This window comes from Sapajus apella, unplaced genomic scaffold, assembly GCF_009761245.1.
Source record: "Sapajus apella isolate SASKATOON/1434 unplaced genomic scaffold, GSC_monkey_1.0 scaffold15, whole genome shotgun sequence".
In the NCBI taxonomy this organism is placed as follows: domain Eukaryota; kingdom Metazoa; phylum Chordata; class Mammalia; order Primates; family Cebidae; genus Sapajus; species Sapajus apella.
Window position 1 is genome coordinate 25,370,138 of NW_022436955.1, and position 23,643 is coordinate 25,393,780.

The 23,643-nt window shown below is 42.4% G+C and overlaps 1 protein-coding gene and 1 long non-coding RNA gene across 4 annotated transcripts in view; both read right to left on the bottom strand.

Moving 5' to 3' along the window:
- The window catches only part of LOC116555363, a 785,279-nt gene that overhangs the window by 92,211 nt on the left and 669,425 nt on the right, over nt 1-23,643 (bottom strand). The window lies entirely within an intron of this gene.
- On the bottom strand, nt 116-11,792 carry SDR42E1 (short chain dehydrogenase/reductase family 42E, member 1). Of its 3 annotated transcripts, none has more exons than XM_032283886.1 (3): nt 11,695-11,792; nt 3,219-3,312; nt 116-2,656 (listed from the first exon to the last, which is right to left on the bottom strand). In XM_032283886.1, the coding sequence occupies exons 2-3, from the start codon at nt 3,284-3,286 to the stop codon at nt 1,546-1,548; spliced, it is 1,179 nt and encodes a 392-aa protein (XP_032139777.1). In that variant the 5' UTR covers nt 3,287-3,312; nt 11,695-11,792; the 3' UTR covers nt 116-1,545. The 3 variants fall into 3 exon arrangements, with proteins under 3 accessions (XP_032139777.1, XP_032139779.1, XP_032139778.1); XM_032283888.1 differs by lacking the exon at nt 11,695-11,792 and adding an exon at nt 8,828-8,872; XM_032283887.1 differs by lacking the exon at nt 11,695-11,792 and adding an exon at nt 4,719-6,611.

A 23,643-nucleotide genomic window follows, 5' to 3' on the forward strand; every position in this document is an offset into this window, starting at 1 on the left:
AGATCTAGAGCTGCAGGTGCTCATATGCGTTAACCTCAGGCTAATGCAAAAGCTTCTTTATGACAGAAGACTCCAAACACATTTTCCTAAAAACAATCACTACCATCAACTCATATCGATATTGCAATTTATATTAAAAGTACTTTCACCACAACTTGCTTTATGCTCCCAGTGAACCCTACGAGGTGCGTGGGTTTATAGAAAGGGCAAATCCAGTCAGTCCCAGCTCCCAAGTGAGGAGGCGAAGTTCTAAGGGGCTTCTGTTCCTTGGTAAGGCCACACATGATATTCATGGTGTTGGTCTCCTGACATCAAGTTCAGAGCTTTTCTGAAAACATCCAGGCATCATTCAACAGGGATTGTGCGTTCTATTTGCATTTTACAGATACTCTCAGAGTAGCTCTAGCAGAACTTTCCATGGCAATGTGTCCCCCTTGTAATGCTTCCATACTATCCTTCCTGTAGCTGGAGCCCTGGATGGAGATGGACTCTGTCTTCTTTCCACTTGGGGTCCTATGCAACAGTGTAACTGGAACGTCTATAACAGTTCGTGGGTGGCCAGACAGTGCTGCCATTGTTCAATACATTCCTCACCGGAAGCTGTCTTCAGTAAGCCAAACTTCTTCCCAGTAAGAAAACCTGTCTACGAGTTTACAGTTATGCTTCATTCTTAAATTTAAAATGGCATCAGCCTGATTGCCTCCTTTAATCATCAGATTTTCAGCTGCTTCCTTTTGGCCTTCTCAGAGGCCAAAACTTTACAAAGAGAGTATATCCAAAAATACTTGTTGCAGGCTCTGAGGGCACACCTAAAGACATTCCAGAAAGCCCAGCAGCAACAGCCCTCTAAAGAGAACAATGAGGAATGTACCATTACAATTCCGATAAAAAGAATGGCTTTGTGTGTCGAGGAGTACTTTGTATGCTTTGTCTAATTAATCCTCAAAAGAATCCCATGAGGTAGGATAAAGGCCCAAACACGAAACATTACCATGTGTTCACAAAGGCATAATGCCCTGATATCACAAAGGGCAAATGTTAACACCTAAAACTTACACTGTGAATAGCTCATGCCTCCCCAGCAACAGCCACCATCCCCTTGGAGGATTGCTCTGCTAGGGATCTGTGCCAATTTGGTGTTTTTCACACACTTTGAAGCAGTGTTTTGCCATTCCCACATCACTCAGAGGTTTTGGGTAGATGCAGAGTGCATAAAATGGAAATAAGTACATCTTGCTTTCTGAGAAATTCGAGACAGACTCTTCTAACCCAACTTCTACGGCTCCCAACTGACTTCTCTTGTACCCACCTAAAACAGAAGGATGTAAGAAATCAAATTTCAAACTAATCTTTCCTTCTTTGTTTCATTCCCATCTGGATTAGTGCAAGGTAGTAAGCAATAAAGATTCAATCCAAGAACCTGTTCTTAAGTGGCAATTTGAAGAGCCAATGTTTGGCACCAGATATCACTGTACACATTTTAAAACCCATGTTTCTTGAGAACCACCTCAGCCAATTGTGATCAGCTTATTTCTGACCCCTCCTTCAAAGCAGCAGAATCACAGAAAGCAGCCAAGTGAGAATTGCCATAATCAGGAGGAAGACCAATAGCCAATCCCAAACAAAACAGTCCGAGTCACAACTTCCAGAACTTCTGCCATGACCATGGGCTTTAAACCACTCCACTACTTCCTGGAGGTCAAATGGCTGAGCCTGATAACCTAGCTCTTTCTTGGCTTTCTCTAAGCTAAAATAATGTGTCACACCAGTTTTGTAAACTTCAGTGCGAGTGAGGAAGGGCTGGAAGTTGTAGAGTCGACCCAAAATGAAGTGAACCATCTCTGTTAGAAAAGCAAAGCAGTAGACCAAGGTCAATGGCAGGCGGGTAGATGGGAACGTGTAGCCCAGGCCCTCAACCAGAGGCCGGAAGAACTCAAAGTTGTTCACAGGTCTGCCATCTGAGATGAAGTAGGGCTGTCCAGAGGCAATATGGCCTTTGTCAGCTCTCAGGGCTTCTGAGGCCAGAATGTGAGCCTGCACCAAGTTATCCACGTGGACAAACTCCACCAGGCTCCCAGGGTCCCCGTAGACAAACTTGAACAGACCCTTCTCGATGTAGCTGACTATTCTGGGAAGGTGTCTTTGTTCTCCAGGCCCATAGATGCCAGCTGGCCTCAGAGCACAGGTTCTTAAGACACCATCACCTCCATTCAGGGGTGTACCATTTGCCTCCAGCACCTTCTTCTCTGCAATAGATTTGGTCCGAGAGTAGTGATCAGGGTGGAGGTGAAGAGGCAGGTAGGGCAGAGATTCATCCCCATTTCTGATAACTTGACCTCCGAAGATGACATTGAAAGTGCTGGTGTAAACTAACCTGGGTACCATTCTCCTTTGGCAAGCCTGGAGGATGTTTTCTGTGCCCCTGATGTTGACTTCTTCGATTGGGTTTCGACTGAGTTGCTCCTTCCCTGACATACCATAAGAGGCAATATGGAACACACAAGTGACGTCTGCATCCTGGAAGGCTTTCTCTACGTCAGACATGTGGCGGATGTCTCCTTGTATAAACTTGATTCCTTCTGGAATGGTTTGAGCAGGGCTGTTTATGTCAAACAGAATCACATGGACTCCCTTTTGGTTCAGAGCACAGCCCAGCCTGGAATGAGAAACAGTAAACAGTGAAACAAGTCACTTTTAAGCTGTGCCTGGGAGAACTGTATAAAGCAATTTATCAATCAAGGTGGGGCTGATCCGAGTCTTCTTGGCTCATCCTGAGTTCCTCACTGTGTGTGTTCCTTGGTGCAAGGCTCACTTCTTCAAATTTTCAAAAATGAAAATCCTCTCATCTACTTAAATTACAGAGAAAGGCTTTATCTTCGAAGAACGGTGGCATTTTTTCCTCCTCGGTTCTAGGGCCCACTATCTATTCTCTGGAATATTTGTGAATAATGTAACTGTGAAAGACTAGCTATGATTTAAAATTGGTTTTGGTGATGTTAATAGTCACCCCTCCCAATTTAATGGCTTCATAAAGAATTTTTCTTAAAGTGAAATATACCTCTAGTTCTCAACTGCAGTGTCTGAGCAGTGGGCAACTCAGTTCATTTCTGGTTTGCCATTATACAAATAAGTAAAAGTCTACTTTGATGTCAGAGTTGAAAGCTTCTGGAAACTACCAGTAAAATAATTCCATGAGTATATTTTATAGACACACTTACCGAAAACCAAAATAGCCACCTCCTCCTGTAATGAGGACAGTTTCCTTTGGAGATCTTTTGGGGTCCATATGTGGCAGTCAAAAGCTAACTGGACCTATAAGAAAGGAAGACGTGTGCATCACTGTTACTGATCCAAATGCAAATGGGATTCTCCCTAATTTTGAGCTAACAAAAAGTCAATATACTGTAGAAGAATGAAAAGGTAAGGCCTGGGTCTAGTCACAACTGTGTCATGTTAGCTACTTTCCCTTCAGTTCCTGGGCTTCAGATTTGTCCCTGTGTAACATGGGGACAGGAATATCTGCTCTGCCCACATGAAAAGGTTAATGTGAAGATTAAATGAGAGTGTACTTGGCAGTGCTTTGAGAACCACAAAAAAAGATTCAAATGTAAGGCATTATTTTTGTTTGTTGAAAATGATTAGAGCCTTTTTGAAAATAATTGATTCAAATTTGGTAAGAAGAGGTATTTCCCCCTATGCATCAGAAAATTAGAACTCTAAAGGAAGCTCCCAGCATCTTTTCTTTAAAATAGCACACTGCAGCATGGTTTAATACTGTTTTATTAATCCTATACTTAAAAAAAATATATGGGGAAAAACTCCTTTATGTAGCAAACCATGCCCCACCTCCCCCACTACAAATCTTGCAAGTACTTAAAGTACAAGTGCTCAGTGCCTTTAGGGGTCCCACTTTGCTCTCTCTCTTCTTCTGTGGCCCTCCCTTCATTCCTTTCAAGGCTCTAAGAACCCCTTGTCTCAAAAAAAAAAAAAAAAAAAAAGCAATAGGTAAGCCACTCAACTCCCTCCATATAAGAGGGAAAGAAATGGAACAGGAGGCACACAGACCCTCAAAGGCACTGGACACACACACACACACACAAACATACACGCACGCAAGTCAACGGAGATGCTCAGAGCTGTGGTTAGGCATGAAGACTGCAAGTAACCAAAAGCCCCACCATTTCTCTCTCCCAACCAGGTACCCATGACTGCAGCCACCGCATCATGTAAGAGGACTTCAACATGGAACAGCATGGAGACGGGTAAGGAGTGGGAGCAGCAGAGGTTGGGCTATGCAGGATGAAGAGCTTGTATGGCAGAGAGGCTGTGAGTATGAAGTCAGTGTACATACACAAGGAAAGAAAAAACACACGGGACAGGAATACACAGTGAAGATGTTTTGCCTCCGCCCTTAAATGGTTAAGTGATATTGGCCAAGACACTTTACTTTTCTAGATTTCACTTTTCCATCTGGTTATGTTGTGTTATGTTACAGAAATGCTAAGGTTTCTAAAAAGGCAGACTGGTACAGTGGAAATAATAATGACAAACGCATACCTAGTGCTTACTACTAGGGCCAGGCAGTATGCTAAGTGCTTTATGTATATGTTAGCCATTTAATCCTTTTAATAATCTTACCAGGAAAGTACTATTGGTATCCTGTTTTTCGCCCGAGAAAAATAAACCACAGAGACAGTAAGTAACTTGCCCAAGCTTACCTGGATTCACATCCAATGGCAGTTTGGCCCCAGGAGTCTGCACTCTTAACCACTAAAACACAGTTTTAAATGGAAAGAGAATGGACTTTGGAGTCCACTTGCCAGTTGTGTGATTTTGGACTGTGTGTTTACCACATGTGTTAAACTCTCTGAACCTGTTGCTTCATCTAAAAAGTGGAGCTGATAATAAGCTTGCATAAAATGTCCAACAAAACACCTGACACCGGACGGGCACTCCACAGATTTCATTCCTCAGGTTGCCTTTTTTCACACTCTAGAGTTTGGGAATTCTACTATTTTTATCACATTTCAACATATCATAATTAGATCTCTCAAAAGCACAAGGTTACAAAGAGTTTCGTAAGGTCTGGGTACCTGTGTGAGTGTGTAAGACTGCCAATGAAGCGAATCAGATCACTCACGCAGAATCAGCCAATGTGACAAGTGAAGACAAGGTTCAGCAAGTGACTGTCTCAGTGGCTTGAGGGTATGGAGAAGAGTGAGAAATATCAGGGAAACTGAGCAAAAATGGTGCAGAGGACAGCTGATGAGTTCCCAAGGTTCCAGTAAACAATTGCCATGGCTGTGCTTTCAAGAAAATTCAGGAAGAATGAACATGCCAGCACTCCCTCAATGTACCTAACAGTGACCTTGTGATTCTATTGTTTTCTGAGTGCAGAACACTCCCATTTGGATTTAGAGTACTCATAACACCAAATGCAATCAATTCTATTATTTAGTGTAATCACAACAGTTCATGACGAACCCTGTTTCCCAACACAGTAGACATCAGATACGGGTATTTCAATACAGACTTCTCGCGTTCACCTCCATGATCTGGTCACAGCCTCCCACTCTTCTGCTACTGGAACTCTGTGCTCCAACCAGACAGACTTTCCTTTCTTTCCTTGAAGATGTGGAGCTCATTAGTGCCTCCTGTTCTCACTTCAGTGTGACACATGATGCTATGAGGTCCTTTTTTGACTGCATGATTCTCAATATTTAGGTCTGCTCACATGTTCTCAGAGAGGCTTCTCTGATCACCCCAGCTAACAGAGCTGCCTGTCCCCTAAATGTTGATTTGTTTTCTTCATGGTACATTTCACTATCTATCTAAAACTATTTACTTTATTTATTTTTTTAATTGACCTCCTTCCCACAGAATGTTAAGTTCTATGAGAACTGAGGTCTTCTGTCTTCTGGGGTGTCCCTACTACAATCTGGAACATAATAGATGCTCAATAAATATTTGTTGAATCTATGGATTATTCTGAGCACCCTAAAATATAACCAATTAAGCAAAATTCTCATGGGCAGAAATTACCCAGGGCCCTGCAATGTCTAAGAGTCACTGTTCTGCATGATATTATGCTGCCATTTTAACAATAATGGATCTCTTAAAAAGTGCTGGGTTATGGAATGGAAGATGCCAACCCAAATGAGATAGAGGCCCTGCATTCCAGAGCTTACACATGAGAAACAGGCTTCTATAGATACAAAAGGAAAAGGCAAAAGAGTGAAAATAAGATTACTGTTATAATGTTGGTATAAACAAAGTGCTGTGGGAACACCAAGGTGAGGGGGCGGAGGCTGGTTCTGACAGGGCAGATCAGGAAGAGTTCATGGCAGAGTGAGATTTAGAGCTACAGGGACCATGGGAAGATCTAGGTAGGCTGAGAGAAGGGTTATCACAGGTGAGGGTGCACCTCGAATAAATGGACCAGAGGCAGGAAAGGCTGTGCTGGGCAGCTAACATGGTGAGTCCTCCATGGCTGGTGTGCAAACTCAAGTGTGGAGATGGTGCTTGAGGGTGAGAAGATAGCCTTGAGTGAGCCTGGAGACAGGCTTCTGTTCCCTTCCAAGGAGTTTGAATCCCATTCTTTTCTTTCTTTCTTTCTTTATTTCTGAGACAAGGTCTCATTCTGTTGCCCAGGCTGGAGTGCAGAGGTGTGACCATGGCTCATTGCAGCCTCAATTTCCCGGCCTCAAGATATCCTCCTACCTCAGCATCCTGAGTAGCTGGGACTACAGGCGTGCGCCATCACGCATGGCTAACTGAATTCCACTCCACAGACAACAACAGCCTTTGTAGGATTAGAGCAAGGAACTGTTGGGGCCACCTTGGTACTTGTGAAAGAGGAGGCTTCCCCTGGAGGAAGAAATGGGCCAGGGTCTAGGGAAGAGAGATGAGGCTCTAGACTAGAGGGTTACCGGTGAGGACAAAAGGCCAGTGTGCTCAGGTGAAATCAGGGTGAGGGCAGGTGAACAACTGCAGGAGGAGGCAGTGCGCAGCACCCAGATGAAGTTCTGAGGAAGGCGATGTCATTAACTGAAACACTAGGCTTTGGAAATGTTCTTGTCTGGTTGAAAGTTTTGATAAACAGGATGCCACATAACAATTTAAGATATTCTTCTTATTTCTGTAAGAATTCCGCCATAAGGAATCCTGGAAATGTACAGGCCTTCAAAAGCCCAATTAAAAAATTCCAACGGAAATACCTCCTATCTCTAATTAGTGTTTGGTTTTAAAATTACGCATTCCAGTCCAGTCACAAGACCACAGGTCAATCATGGTTCAAGTGCACATTAATCAAGTGAGGAACATACAACTTTGGATTATTAATGCTTTGGAAATCTGCCAGGCCTACTGATGCTACCCCAGTACCTTCAAACTAGCTTCAGAATGATCTGAGGCAAAAACCTGTATAAGTGACCTGATCAGGGGACTCAGAAGAGAAAGGTAAGGACAACTTAATAATTTAACATGATAAACAGCAAGGAAAAATCTTATCCACCAGGTCAGTAAAACCTTCACAGGATGGCAGTCATCTGTTGCACTGCTGGGGAGCCGCCTCCTCCCTTCCTGATCCCCAACATTGTTAAGCACAGAAAAAATCTCAGCAAACACATATTGCAGAAACCACCATGCCCAACCCCCAAAATTCTCATGAATGCTAAGCCAGAAGGGAGAAAAGAAAATATACAATTGTTCTTCAACCAGCTGCTCGATTTTCATCTACTCTGTGGCTTCTGTTTTATTAATTAGTTTCTATCTGATTCCTCCTAGGTCTGGGCACTCAGACCTGCTTTTACAAAGGCAACTGCTTGAAGGCTCTTCCAAAACGTGGCTTTGTTCAGTAATTGCTCTTCCCTGGTTGGGAGGGCTACATCTGACCTAAGCAGTCATTTTGGTGGATACAGGTTAAAGTTAAGCACATGATCAAGAAAGAAAAAAAAAAAAAAAAAAGGTTTAATTACAAACAGGAAAAAAAATGTAAATTTAAAATCCACCTAACCTCTGGAGAATACTAAGGTAAAGTGAGGGTAAGAATACTAAGGTAAAGTGAGGGTAATAAAGTTGACATCTCAAGGGAAGTTATGAGAAGAAACTAATAAAAGATGACTGGGAGTGCTTTACATTTTAAAAGACCTAATTAAATGCTAAGAATCAGAAATAAGAACCTTAGATTACGCACATAGTTCCTTCATCCCTATGAATTCAAGATGATTGTGCTATTAACACTCTGGTATTATAATGCAATATAGAAATATGGGTGTCATTAGCATTTCACCAATAGAAAGTATGGAACAGAGAGAATTTAAGACTGTCCCCATAAAAATTAAAAATTGTGATATTTACTTTAAGAGAAATAAAAATATCTCCAAGTAGTATAACCCTGTGATTAGGTGCTTTAAATCACTGTGTAAGTGCTGACCAGAGGTAAAAGGTAACTGTATTCTTATTATACTGAGATCTGGCAAATATATTGACGCCAGAGGCTCTTGAAATGGTGCTGTTCAAATTCCATGCATGATCTGAAAATTATCTACTTGTGTTTAATATAAGGCAGTCAGAACAATAAAGATAAATATGTAGTTAGAGGTGATAAGGAGAAGAAGCCTGATACAGTTGAAGGAGATGTGGTGTATAAAATCCATAAGAGGGTGGGGGTAGGGGTGCAGTGGCTCACACCTGTAATTCCAGCACTTTGGAAGGCCAAGGTGGGCAGATCACTTGAGGTCAGGAGTTCGAGACCAGCCTGGCCAACATGGTGAAACCCCGTCTCTACTAAAAACACCAAAAATTAGCAGGATGTCATGACACACACCTGTAATCTCAGCTACTATGAAGGGTGAGGCAGGAGAATTGCTTGAACCTGGGAGATGGAGGTTGCAGTGAGTGGAGTTTGTACCACTACCTTTCAGCCTGGATGACACAGTGACATTCCTCTTAAAAAAACAAAACAAAACAAAAAAAACTCCAAAAGGCCAAACACACTTGGGAAGAAAATTACCTAAGGGCGTAGAGTAAAAACCAGTACACTCATAATAGATATGGGTATTCATACAGAGTTTTGAATATAACTAGGTATCAGGACAGCTGTCTGTAATTCAGCATCATCACCCGAGGTGTTTCAAATCTTGTTCAGCTACCTAAACTTCTACCTAGATGTTAGTTGGACAAGAGCCTTGCAATTCCTCACAATGCTCATGACAAAGGAAATGAAATAATTTTATAATTGCTATTTACCATCTGTTTCCCAAGGTACTGTATAAATGTCATGTGAACACAGACCAGCAAAAACTGTAGGGACAAGGAATATCTAGCAGATTGTAGACCCAGTAAATCTAAATGGGGTGAACATTTTGCTAGCTCTTCAAATGCCTCTTTCTGTCCTATCTGGAAGGAGTACTACACTTACACTTTCTTCTTCACTAGGTCAGCAGTTTGCCACTTCTACAAATTGAAGTAATATCAACTCCCACTTATTAAGCACTTACTCTGTGCCAGGCATTGTGTAATACTCTGTCCATGAATTATTTCACTTGATGCTCAAAATAGCCCTCTGAGGTGAGTACTAATTTGTTGATCCAAGTTTACAAACGAGAAAACTGAGGCTCAGAGACACAAAGTGCCTAACTCCAGGTCCTATAGCTAGCAAATGGTAGAGCAGGGATCTGTACCAATAACCCAGGTGCATCTGACTGTACAGCTCATCTTAACTGCAGCAGCACTTGTGGCTGTGCAGAGCCCCTGGTCTGAAGTGCTGGGTACTGACCTGAGTCCTGTGACGGCTTTCACTATTAACACATTGTGCAACCTGACTGGGGCCTCTGCAGTTCCCAGTGAAAACAAATGGAGGTGCCCCATCTTCTCCCATGTGGCAGAGGTAGCAGTAATGAATGGTTAAGACTCCCAGGTTGGAAATCTGGGCATTAGACTTGGCTCTTCCAATTCCCTGTGTGACCTTGGACAATCAACTGAACCTCTCTTATCATGTCTCCTCCTCCCTAAAATAAAAACAACAACAACCCTGGCTACACTTATTATGGGTTGGGCAGTGATATGGTCTGGCTATGTCTCCCCCCAAGTTGCCTTTTGAATTGTAGTTCCCATGAGTCCCACATGTCCTTGGAGGGACCTGGTAGGAGGTAACTGAATCATGGGCATGCGTCTTTCCCATGCTGTTCTCATGATAGTCTCACAAGATCTGATGGTTTTATAAAGGAATGTTCCCCTACACAAGCTCTGTTGCCTGTTGCCACGTAAGATGTGACTTTGCTCCTACTTTGCTTTCTGCCATGATTATGAGGCCTCCCCAGTCATGTGGAACTGTGAGTCCACTAAACCTCTTTCCTTTATAAATTACCCAGTCTTGGGTATGTCTTTATTAGCAGCATGACAATGGACTAATACAGTAAATTGGTACTGGGTAGTGGGGTGCTACTGTAAAGATACCCGAAAATGTGGAAGTGACTTTGGAACTGGGTAACAGGCAAAGATTGGAACAGTTTGGAGGGTTCAAAAAAAGACAGGAAGATGTGGGAAAGTTTGGAACTTCCTAGAGACTTGTTGAATGGCTTTGACCAAAATGCTGATAGTGATATGGACAATAAAGCCCAAACTGAGATGGTCTCAGATGGAGATGAGGAACTTGTTGGGAACTGGGGTAAAAGTGACTCTTGCTATGTTTTAGCAAAGAAACTGGTGGCATTTTGACCTTGCCCTAGAGATCTGTGTAACTTTCAACTTCAGAGAGATGATTTAGGGTATCTGGGGTAAGAAATTTCTAAGCTGCTAACTATTCAAGAGGAAGCAGAGCAAAAAAGTTTGGAAAATTTGCAGCCTAATGATGAAACAGAAAAGGAAACCCCATTTTCTGGGGAAAAATTCGGGTATGTCTTTACTAGCAGCATGAGAACAGATTAATACAGGCAGTTTAAAGGTTTAGCATTTAAGCCTCAGGACAATCTTCTGAGGTAGTTACTACTACTATCATCAGCTTTCAGAAGTGAGGAAAATAAATCAAAGGTTAAGAACTTTACCCACAAATTATGCAGGTCATAAGTGACTGAGCAGGATCCAGGGCTTGAACCCGGGTCTGTATGACTCTTAACCACCATATGTAATGCTGCACACTAAGGATGGAACAATGCAGGTTCACTTATGTCATTCTCTTACCACTGTGAAAGGAAATCTGGTTCATCTGGTACTATGACTAGTCTATTAGGTTTTGTTTAAACGTGCTTACCTTTTCCCAACAACTACACGCAGTTTAAATGGGAACCTCTCATTGCCACTTTAAGTGGGAAACCAGAACCACGTCATAAAGAGGAGGTAGTCATTCCCACAAAGTGTGCAGAAAACAAAAAGTAGGAATCAAGTATAGACAGACACCTGCAGAAAGCTCTGAGCCTGGGGCCTAATGTCCCGCCCCCCCCCCCAAAAAAAATGAGGAGAGCCAGTGTTTGACGCCTTGGCGACATTCTAGAAAGCCAAGCTGCGCCTGGCCTGCTAGGATCAGGAAGAGGCCTGAAAGGAGATGCTCCTTCCCGCCACCCTGCTCAGTCACCACCACCGTCCCCGACTCCTGAGACCGCCACCAGCCGCGTTCCAGGCCGAGACCTGCGGCCCAGGGACCTCGCGGAAGAGCAGCGACTCCCCCTACCCCAGGCCCAGTCGAGGCCCACTCACAGCGGTAGGAAGAAAGGCGGGACAAGCCGACTACTGGAGACAGCGCGGCCCAGGCCTCCCTAGCGGCCCACCGCCCCCGCTCGGGCGCCGGAGCCGAGGGACAGGCCTCTTGGAGCGACTTCCGGGCCTATCTAGGAATCCTGGAGGTCTCCGCCTCTCTATGATGCGCAGGTGTCTCCTTTACCTTCACCTGCGCTGGGACAGCAGGAGATTGGCTCCATGAATTCCCCCACGTCCCCTGTCTGTGTATTCCGCCATGGTGGGACCTCTTTTAGGGCCACGTCAACGGTTCTTCCCACCTCCAATGTCTGCTTTTAGACTTTCACTTCCACCTTTATCCTCAAGGCCAAGCGCAATGCCTGATACACAGGCGCTCAGCTCAGCATTACTTGGGTGGATGGATGATGGATAAGGCTCTGTGAGGTGACAAAATATTCACTCTCCATGTATCTCTTTAAGTCTCTATTAACTCTGACTTTCCACATCTCTGTGTGCCTATATTTTTTCCTGTGTCCCTTATTTTCCTATTTCCCTTTGTTCTGGTCACCGAACAGGCAGTGATGCCAAGACTAATCTGTGTTGCTGAAGGAACCAAGGAACACAAAAAGGAAAGCTGGTATCCTCACTCAAAGATCTCCCTTTGAGGTCCATCTTTTGTCTCATTATGAGTGTGATTCTTTGGACAGTTGTAGACTGTACACGTGTATGGACATGTGTCCTAGAATGGAGCCCTGGCTGGGGAGGATTTCATTTTAGTGTCTTAGAGGATGGAGGTTTTGACTTCATATGCTGCCCTTGCTGATAGAACTAGTATCAAACGCAGACCCAGAGAGGCTCATATCAATTGCATGATTTACTCCTCAGTTTTCACAAAGCACACACAGTCAGGAGGACAAACTCAAGTCCTAGGATATAAAAATTAATGAAGGCCAGTGGAGAAAGCAAGAAGACTGGCCTCTCTCATAGGACCCTCTGGCTTTCCTGCCTGTCTTGTTCTCAGCTGTTACCCAGGCATAAGTTAGAGGAGAATTATTGTACTAAGCAGTCTTAAGGAAGAGCTTTGAAGTGACTGCTTAGGATACATAAAAATTAGAAGAGAAGAGAGGAAGAGTATTTAGGGGGCTGAAAGACCAGCTATATGCTCTTGAGACCAGCAGCCAAGGAAGAAAAGACCCACTGAGGATGCAGTAAAGAAGACAGAGTTCCTTCAAGGGATTACAGGATCCTCTGAGGGATACCTAGATTTATAGGGTGTTGATAAACATGAGAAATGATGAATTTAAATGTTAATATTCTTGTGCCACCAAGGACTCTTTTAAAATATAAGCATGCATGTTTTAAAGGAAAATTACAAACTTTATGATTGCTCCCTTTGCTTCCATTATAATTCAGTGAACTGATTTTATAAAGGTCTGACCAAGAAATCTAAGATAGAAACAACTGGAGAGAGAAAGTGACTTCAATGTGAGTTTGCATGTCAGAGCTTGTTCAGTATTTTCTTCCCCCAATAGTATATCTAGGCAGTGGGTGCATCTCAGAAAGATCAATTTGCTGTCACAATTCCTTACAGGCGTACAGTATTTTATTTCTCACTCTGATCACAATCCAATTCAGGCTGCAGGGAAGGGGAAGAGTGCTGTGCTCCACATTATCACTTAGGGACCCAGGCTTCTCCCATTTATTATGCCACAATGTTTAGCGCTTGGCTGCCAAGGCCACTACAGAAGGGAAAGTAAGAGCTTGGCTTTCCCCAACACTTTCACTTAAAGTCCCCTGCATCCTCTTGAAACTCTTCAATCTTTTCATGGCACTTAGCTCATCTGAAATTATCTTGCATATTACTATAACGAAAGCTCCCTGAGTGTGGAGACCTGCTTGACTGACTGGTGTATCTCCACTGCCTATTATAGTGTCTGGCATAGAGACAGAATTTTTTTTTTATTGGTGAATGAATGAGCAAGTGAATATATGTCACATATCTGGTTGTCCCTGTTCAAAGTCCCAGGCTTGCAGATGAGACCTTCTTCTGGCCCAGCTTGGATCAGAAATCACCTCTACCATTGTCAACTCTGGCAAAAGGGCACAAGAACTGCTATAAACTTTGGTTGTTTCTAAATAATGGAAATTATTGTGACCTTGGCAAGCATACTAGAACCTTTCTATCCAAAAGTATGGATCAGTAGCATAAACATCACCTGGGAGCTTACTAGAAATATTGGGTCTTGGGTCCCAATCTAGGCTTAATAAATACAAATCTGCATTTTAGCAAAATCCCTAGGTAATTCCTATGTATAGTAAAGGCTGATAAGCACTGCCCTAAAAGTGCTATGACTTAGTATTGGTAGCACTACAACTCTCTGAGATGGGTAGTTCTACACTGTTCCTGGAAAGCAGGTGAGTTTAAGTTACTTGCTTAAGGTCACAGAACTAGTAAATGACAGAGCTGGAGTTAAAAGTCAAGGCTTCTGACTCCCAAATCCTCCACATTCCATCTCTTTCACTATGCAGCTCTATCTCCTAGGTAAATCTATTTTCTTTCACTAATGAAAAAAATAAATAAAAAGGGGAATAAACAGCAAAAAAATTGAGCTATATTTAAATGGTGGTTAATGGTTTCAAGAATTGATTTGAGAAAAGAAAATAAGCATTTATCACATGTGGTACATTTCATAAAATGGTTTTCCCTGTTTCATATTAAGGAACTCTCCAAGTAACATAATGTTTATTTTTCATTTATTCAGCAATTAAGCAACTTAATATTCTTTTAGAAGCATTTATAGCACTTATTAAGAATTATCAAGCATACTATTTGGGCCAATGGTTTTTCTTTTTTTCCCATTAAAAACTTTTGAAATAACTCATTATTATTACTCATGCCTCTCTCAGTACTGATTAAACTAAGCATTTAAATGGTGCTGGTTAAGCCTACATGTTATTGTGAGCATCCTGGCCAAGGGCTCTGTGTTCAGTGCTCAAGCATTTGAGCCTCTCCTAGAAGGACACAAAGGACCCCTTGGGATAGTAAAGCTTATGTTTGCCACTGTGTTGTCTCCGTGTATTCAGGAATTGAGGATTCTGGATACCAACTATGTTCATCAGGTCTCTTTGGATTGCAAATCATAGAAATCCATCCCAATACAGGTAAATCAAAAGTAGGGATGCTTGGCTCCTGCAACTGGAAGCTCAAAAGGTGGATCTAGCTGTCGAGGCTCAGACATTATCAGAGTTCTGTCTCCTTATCTCTTGGCTGTGGATAGAGAAAGGTTATTACAGAACATGTCAGATGTGGTTTTCCCCAAAGAAGGGATTTTTGGCACACACCAAAGAACATCACACTATGCCAATTAACAAAATCAGTTTGTGTTTTGAGGAAGATTGCCAGTTGTTGCTCAAAATGTCTTTCCCTTCTTCCTTAATAATAGTGTTTTACTTGCACATGATCATCCAGAACAAAAGCTCCACTTACCAGCTTCCCCTACAGCTAGATGTGCCCATGAGGCTAAGTTTTTGCCAATATAATGTGAATGGAAGTGATGTGTGCAATTTACGCATCACATGCTCAAAAGGAAATTCATTGCCCTCTTTTCCCCATCCTGCAGACTGACACTGAGCTTTGACTCAGCTTCAGCTCTGTAGGTGAAGCTAGTACCCCTAGGAGATATTGGAGCAACAAGATAGAAGGAACTTGGGTCTTTCAATGATCTTCTGGAGTAGAAAAATGGTTTTCCCATTATACATTAAAGAACTCTCCAAGTAACATAAGGTTTATTTTTCATTTATTTGGCAATTAAGCAACTTAATAGCCTTTTATATGCATTTATTAAAAATTACCAAGCATACTATTTGAGTCAAGGGTGTTTCTTTTTTTCCAGAAAAAAAGAAGGAAGCCATTACCTATGCTGTTATTTATGATACTATATATTTTTAATAAAAATTTTTATTGAGATCATTGTAGATTCATATGCCATTGTAAGAAATAATAGAAAGCTCCTGCATGCTCTTTGCTCAGCTCCCCCGATGATAACATTTTGCAAAACTATAGTATAATATCACAACCAAGATATTAACATTGATACAGTTGATCTTATTGATTTCCTGTTTTAGTTGAATTCACTTGTATGTGTGTTTAGTTCTTTACAATTTTATTACATGTGTTGGTTTCTGTATTAAGCCACTATGTTTTGAGGGTTTTTAAATAGCATTTTAGGCTTTATCCTAATACAAGATAGTAGAACAATGTGTGCCAGAAAAGAATGATGTATTCAAAGACAGAAGACTCAGAAAATGTATTCTTCTCACTGGTCTACAAAGAATAACTGTATTAAATGATAGTCAGCATGTATTGGGCACCTGCTGTATATCAAGCATCATGTTAAGTGCTGGGACAGTGCAGTAAGAGTTAAGACAGTCCTAGCAATGACAACTGCAGTGGTTATATGTATCATCCACTCTATTGCCTCTACCCTCTTGCTGTGCAGCAACCTGAATAAAAAAGATATTTATTCCATAATGACTGGATCCTCCAAAGATATCTGCTCCCAACCTGCTTCTTTTGAACCCTCTCAGAAAATGATGCACAAACCCGTCAATACTTCCTTCTTGTATGTGAGACCTCCCCTTAGGAGGGAGTGATGTGTCTCAGAATAGTCTCTGCAAAGAATTCTGGTGTGATTCAAGTGCTAGGGAGAGCCACCATGTCTTAGTTTCAGTTTTCCCAGAAAGAGACTTTGAGATGAGGATTCAAGTACAAGCAGTTTATTTTGGAGGTGATCCCAGAAACTACCAGTAGGGGAATGGAGATGCGGGATAGGGAAGAGAAGGAAACCAGTTATCACTGAGAAGAACCGAGCTCAATCCTGCTGGGGGCTTAATCCTTCCATAAACTTAATCCTTCTGGAGAAACTCTGAAATGCAGTAAACACCTTTCTCAGTGTTATTCTACCTGTTGGCTGAGGTCGTTCAGTATTTATTCACTAACACTAATTGGTTATTGGTTGAAAGTATGCGTGGGGTGGATTTCTTCCCCATCACTTCCAGTTTCTCCATAACAAGGCAACATAAAACCATGCAGTTTCTAACATTTGGAAATTCAGCAGGCATGTACAGATGAGGTAAGTGTAGGGGAAAGGCAGTGGGTCACCCGTGGAATCTGCCACCCACCAGAATCCTAAATTGCTGGGCCAAGCTGGGGCATTCTGCACTGAGCTGCTATCCAGGGTTGTGATGGTTAATACTGAGTGTCAACTTGATTGGATTGGAGCATGCAAAGTATCGATCCTGGGTATGTCTATGAGGGTGTTACCAAAGAATAACATTTAAGTCAGTGGGCTGGGAAAGGCAGACCTATCCTTAATCTGGTGGGCACATTCTCATTAGCTGCCAGTGAACATAAGCAGGCAGAAAAATGTGAAAAGCTGAAACTGGCCTAGCCTCCCAGCCTACATGTTTCTCTTGTGCTGGATGTTGCCAGCCCTCAAACATCAGACTCCTTGTTCTTCAGTTTTGAGACTCAAACTGGCTTTCCTTGATCCTCAAGCTTGCAGACAGCCTATGGTGGGACCTTGTGATCATGTAAGTTAATACTTAATAAACTCCCCTTTATATATGTATATATCTATGCTGTTAGTTCTGTCCTTCTAGGGAGCCCTGACTAATACAAGTGTCTCTCCTGTCCCTGTGGTTTCCCTGGACACAGCTCCTGACATGCCGATTGAGGAAGAGACATGTGATATGAATCCTAAATAATAAGCAGAAATTTGTGATATGAATCCTAAATAATAAGCAGAAATTTGTCCAAAGAGAAGAGAAACAAGGGAAATATTGGTGCAAGAAATAAGGAGGCAAAAACATAGAGTCGAGGCTGGGTGTCATGTGTTTGAAAAATGAAGACGTGCTAGCTGTGTCTGTTGTGGGAGGAAAAAATAAATACCACTTTGTATATGATTCCGAGTAATTAATCTGAAGGGAAAGGCCTTGCTCATGTGTGGGGATGGTCCACTGGACCTCCCTCCAGAGGAAGGAGGAGGCTTGAACCAGATCCCCATATTCTACCTTTCCCTGGCATACTCTCTGTCTTAGTTCAGGCTACAAGAACAAATTACTATAGACTGTAACACTAAACATAAATAAGGAATATTTACTTCTCACAGTTCTGGAGGATAGAGTTTGAGATCAGGGTGCCAGCATGGTAATGTTCTGAGGCGGGCTCTCTGCCATCTTCTTTCTGTGTTCTCATACAGCAGAAAGAGAGCAAGCCAGCTTTGTGGCATTTTCTTCCGAAGACACTATTAGTCCATTTTCACACTGCTAGAAAGAACTACCTGAGGCTAGGTAATTTATAAAAAAAAATGTTTAATTGACTCACAATTCCACATGTTTGGGGAAGCTTCAGGAAACTTACAATCATGGCAGAAGGGAAAGCAGTCACATCTTACATGGCGGCAGGAGAGAGGTAATGTTCAAGAGCAGGGAAAACTGCCTCATAAAATGCTCAGATCTCATGTGAATTCATTCACTATCACAAAAACGGCATGGAGGAAACCACCCTTTTGATCAAATCACCTCTCAGCAGGTGTCTCCCTCAACACCTCGGGATTATCATTCAAGATGAGATTTGGGTAGGAATACAAAGCTTAACCATATCAGACACAAATCTCATTGAAATGGACTGGATCCCTCCGACTTAATCACCTTCCAAAGGCCCCACTTCCTAATACCATCACCTTGAGGGGAAGGATTTCAACATAGGAATTGGGGTTGACACAAACATTCAGACCATAGCATCCTCTTTTTCAGAATAAACCTCTTGACTGCCTCTAGAGCTCTTTTAAAGCATCAGCAACTGACAATACTGTCCCGACAGACAGTGAGGGGCCTCCTTTTACCCCTCAAAATAATTTCTCCAGGGAGCCATATGCTCAGGGGAGGTGGTTTTCAAGCAGGATGCTTGTGACCGGCTAAGAGATGTCATAACTAATGTCTTACTTATGGAATAGTAATTCACTTGAAGTAATGAATGACTTTCTAATTTTCAGATTTAGGAGGAAGCAAAGCAAAGAGACTAGAAACATGGACTTTATAGTCAAGAGTGATACAGATTTGGATCCTGGCTCTGCGTGTTGGAGCCCTGAGCTGATGAAATGAGATGGTGCCTGTATTCCCTACAGGCGCTCACTGGGCAATGTTAGCAGCTAACATTCAAGGTTACGTGCACAACACTTGTACAGGAATGTTCACAGCAACGTTGTTCATAATAGTGGCCAAAGTGGAAACAACCCAAATATCCATCGACTGTTGAATGGATAAATAAAATGTGATATACCCATGCAACATAATGTGATTCAGTCAGAAAAAGCAATGAAATCCTGATGCATGCTACAACACAGATGAACCCTGAAAAACATTCCACTCATGTTTTCCTTAGCCAGCTGCAGAAACAAGTCACGAAAGACCACATATTGTATGATTTTACTTGTAGGCAATGTCTAGAATAGGCAAACCCATAGAGACAGAAAACTGATTGGTGGTTGCTGAAAACTACGGGGTTTGGGGTGAAATGGGGAGTGACTACTAATGGGTTAATTTTTAAGGTGAAATGTAATGATGGCTGCACAAGTCTGAATACTAAAAACTGCCGATTTGTATCCTTTTTTTTTTTTTTGAGATGCAGTTTTGCTCTGTCACCTAGGCTGGAGTGCAGTGGTTTGATCTCAGCTCACTGCAAGCTCTGCCTTCCAGGCTCAAGCGATTCTCCTGCCTTAGCCTCCCAAGTAGCTGGGATTACAGGCACCTACCAACCCGCCCGGCTATGTTTTGTATTTTTAGTAGAGACAAGGTTTCACCACATTGGCCAGGCTGGTCTTGACCTCCTGACCTCTTGATCTTGGTCTTGATCTGCCCAAGTCTGCCTCCCAAAGTGCTGGGATTACAGGCCTGAGCCCTGGCACCTGGCCGAATTTGTATACTTTAAATTGGCAAATTGTGTGATATGTGAATTAGGTATTGAAAAGGCTATCATAAAAAAGATAACACCTACAATAATGTCAATCTCATTGTAATTTCAATGCTGTTTGAATGGGAGAGGACAGAACGGCCTATCCCCTTGGACATGTCCATGGATGTGTGTCATAGGTGGCAACATCAATGTGACTAAAAGTTGAGGAGCCACCGCCTGAAAAAAATAAGCGTCAGTCTCTTGATTCACTATCTCCACATGACAGCTTTGCCTCTGGCACCCTCCTCTCACCTTCTTTTCTCTCAGGGCAAGGCACAAAAGGTGCAAACCAGGAGGGAAAATGAGGTTTGAATAATAAGTGGTTTTCAATTATCTGCAGTGAAAATTGCGAGTCGACTTGTATTAATTTTCACGATCAAATTACCTCATTTTCTCTCTCCCCTGACTGCTAGGGTAATTTTATGCCAGAATTATTTTAGTCATTCTAATTATGTATGCATCAATATTTAGTGGGTGTTTACCTAACCCACAGCACACCCAAATGTTTTTGCTCCCCCAGAGACCATAGCAGTGCAATAAAATATTAATAGGTGGTGCACAGTACGGAGATGAAGTTCCCTTTATTTCTTCGTCCTTGTTTGTGAGGAATGTTCAGGTGGTGTTTCTCAGAAAGCAACGTGTGTGCTATTCAGATGCATCTACAAAACTAAAAGCAGTACTGTGGATGCTATGGGTTCATTAAAGGATACTAAATGCAATTCTAGCACAGATGTTTCATTAGGGATTCAGTTATGTAAGACAAATTAAAATTTACCATTTGTTTAGAATTTTCTTTTTGCAAAAAGGCTTTCCTGTCTGTCTTGTGTTTGCATTTTTCTGACACTGACAGTATTTCTTCTCCCCTTTTCCTGTAGACCCTTTCCTTTTTATTTATTTTATTTTTGAGATGGAGTCTCACTCTGTCCCCAAGGCTGGAGTGTAGAGGCACGATCTCAGCTCACTGCAGCCTCCACCCCTGAGGTTCAAGCAATTCTCCTTTATCAGTGTCCCGAGTATCTGGGACTACAGGTGTGCGCCACCACACCTGGTTAATTTTTTGTATTTTTAGTAGAGACAGGTTTCACCATGTTGGCCAGGCTGGTCTCAAACTGCTGACCTCAAGTGATCTGCCTGCCTTGGTCTCCCAAAGTGCTGGGATTCTTTCTCCTTTAACTAACACTCTCCTACTTAGTCTCTGCCCGGCCCTCTCTTCCTCTCACTCCTACTTTGTTCTTCCCTCTCTCTCCTTCTCTATTTTCTGTCTCTTTTTTTGACCCTTTGTATTTTCTTCCTAGCTACAAGTGGGTAAAACCCAAGATTCAGCCTTTAGACTTTCTTTCGACATCTACATCATCTCCCTTCAATTCTCTGGGTTTCAACTCTGAACCTTGGGCTGACAATTCCCCAGTATATATGAATTTGACTCCAGAAAGTATTTAATGGGGATGACTCAATTTATCTTGACCTAAGGTCCAAAAGTGAATTCTTTATCTCTGGGAATACTTGTCACTGGTGGTACCATTTCAACATGCCCTCTCTTTCCCTTCATTCTCAGGTGGGTTTAATTTTACTTTGCAAAATCTCCTGGACCCGCTCCCTCTTTTTGTTCCTTCTGCCCCCTCTTGTTTCCTGATGGTCTCCTAACTAGAGTGACACCCCAGAGGGTAAGCGTGTTAATATGGACAGCCTACGAGGTTTGAGAATCTCTCAGGGAATCACCCAGAGGCCAGGCCTCAGTGGTGCCTTCTCACCCCCTCTATCCACTTCCAGGGTCCAGAGCCATCTCTTCCCTGCACCACTCCCCAAAGGCCTGTGGGATGTGACGATGCTAAGAGCAAGCCTGGGGCAAGAGAGCAGGACAAGAAATGGGGCAATGCAGGGGAGGGCATGGGGACCAAGCACAGCACAGACCACAGGGCCTTGGGAATGTGGAAGGAGAGAGAGAGAAAAAATACCAGCCGAAAGGTTTCCTGCCTATCAGTGGGGTGACACTGTGGAACAGTTGATGACAATCGGGATGCTGCAGCCAGGGAGAGACGGGGGAGGAATGAGCTGAGGAGGGGAGGGAAGTTATTTCAGAATAGCCTCTGTGGATGCTAAGCCTTGGTACATGACACCCGACATAGACTCGTTACATATTCTTTCTATTCCATACAAATGTCGGTCAGTTTATTGCACAATTAGGATTATAGATTGTGCCTCCCACTGCCAAAGTAAAGTAACAGGGGTTGCATTGCTCTTACTCCTTGGCTGAGGGAGTGGTCACATAATCTATGGCAGATAAGTGAAGTTTATAGGCTGCAGCAGGCTATTTAGGGCAAGAACTCTAAACCCTTTATGGCACACCAAGGACTCTGGACTCTGAAAGTGTGTGCCAACTAAAAAAAATTGCTGATGAAGTTAGATTTATTTATATTTTATATTATCAGACATACACGAAACTTCTGATTAATATGAGAAAACCTAAGGAGCCTCACTGAATGGACCTAAAGATCAACTCCAACCAAGAAACGTTATGGCTTAGTGGACACAGGTTAATGCATGGCTTGATATATGAGATTGTGAAAATGGGAATATTGGCTAATTAATTAATTTAACTGTTCCTGCATTCAGCAAGCCTTTATGGAGTGCCTTCTACATGCCAGGCAGTGTTCTAAGCACTATAGCCAGAGATGGTGGTGAATAAAACATTCTCTGCTTTCAAAAAGTTCAGAGGCTGGGGGCTCAGTCAAATAAGTGAGCAATGGCATGACAACAGAATTTCTCAAAATATGTTAATCGTATCACTTACAACAGATCACCTGAGGAGTGTCTTAAATGTGCAGCTTCCTGAGCCCCACTGCTCAAACGCTGGAACAGCCTTTCCTGCAGTGAGGCCAGGAATGAGCATTCCTAGCAGACACCCCAGGTGAGCTGCTTTCCCTGACATTTTTGGAGTTGCAGTCCCATAAGTTTAGTGTGCTGTGATGGAGAGAACCCAGGGGACTGTGGGACCTAAAATGGGATCCCTACTCCAACCTAGGGACTGTGGAAGGATCATAGAAGGCTTGCTTTTGGAGGTGGTACCTGAGTTGAATATTGGAAGACAGGGGGCAGTAGCAGAAGACAGCAAAGGTAGAGGGAGCCATGGGGCAGGAAGCATGATGGGGCTGGGGTGTCGGAGACCCATGAGTGTTTCTATGAAGTTGGGGCACAGAGGACTGTGACTTGGAGCAACAGAGGAGATGGGGCAGGGACCTAATCATGTACAGTGAAATAAATTGGGAGACCCCAGCTGACATGGCCATTATCACATTTAGTTGGTACATGAGGTAAGTCTGATGCTCCCTGTGATCTCCTGGAAGAGACCTTGAATGCCGAGCCAGGCCGCTCTTGGCCAGGATCGCTCTAGCTGCTTACTTAGAAAAATATTGTGTTGCATTTTTCACTAACAAAGGGGATATCTTGCCGTAAGGTATTTGAAATCAGAGGTCTTCAGACATTTTTGCTTATTACCCCTAAAGGAATTTTTTAAAAGAATTATGCTCTTTCTGGCACATTTTAAAGCTGTTGTCTAAAATTTTTTATCTTATGTCTAAATGGCTGTAAACAATGGATACCTAACATATACTATATTGACATTTTAAGATAAACTATGATATTTTTCTTTTAAATATATCCACAGCAGTAAAAATACCTTGGCAGTTCAATACTTCCAACATCTTACAACATTTTCAAAACACGCAAACATATTCTCTTGTTAGCAGATGGAAATTTTATGTATTTTTTTCTTCTTGTATCTGCAGTTCTATTTTACTTCCTTTACAGAATTTTATTCACTATAATATAGTTTATACTTGAAAGTTTCTTATTGATTTATCTTCCTATTTCTCTATAATGAATGTACATTAATATATATAAATATGTTGAATGAATATATATGAGGATAAAGGCTAAACATATATATATATATACAT

Excerpts from the sequence above, each read along its gene's own strand:
- SDR42E1 (XM_032283886.1), bottom strand. The coding sequence starts at position 3,286 with ATGGACCCCAAAAGATCTCCAAAGGAAACTGTCCTCATTACAGGAGGA. Across the intron at positions 2,657-3,218 it reads GGTGGCTATTTTGGTTTTCG|GCTGGGCTGTGCTCTGAACC; the intron begins GTAAGTGTGTCT and ends TTCTCATTCCAG.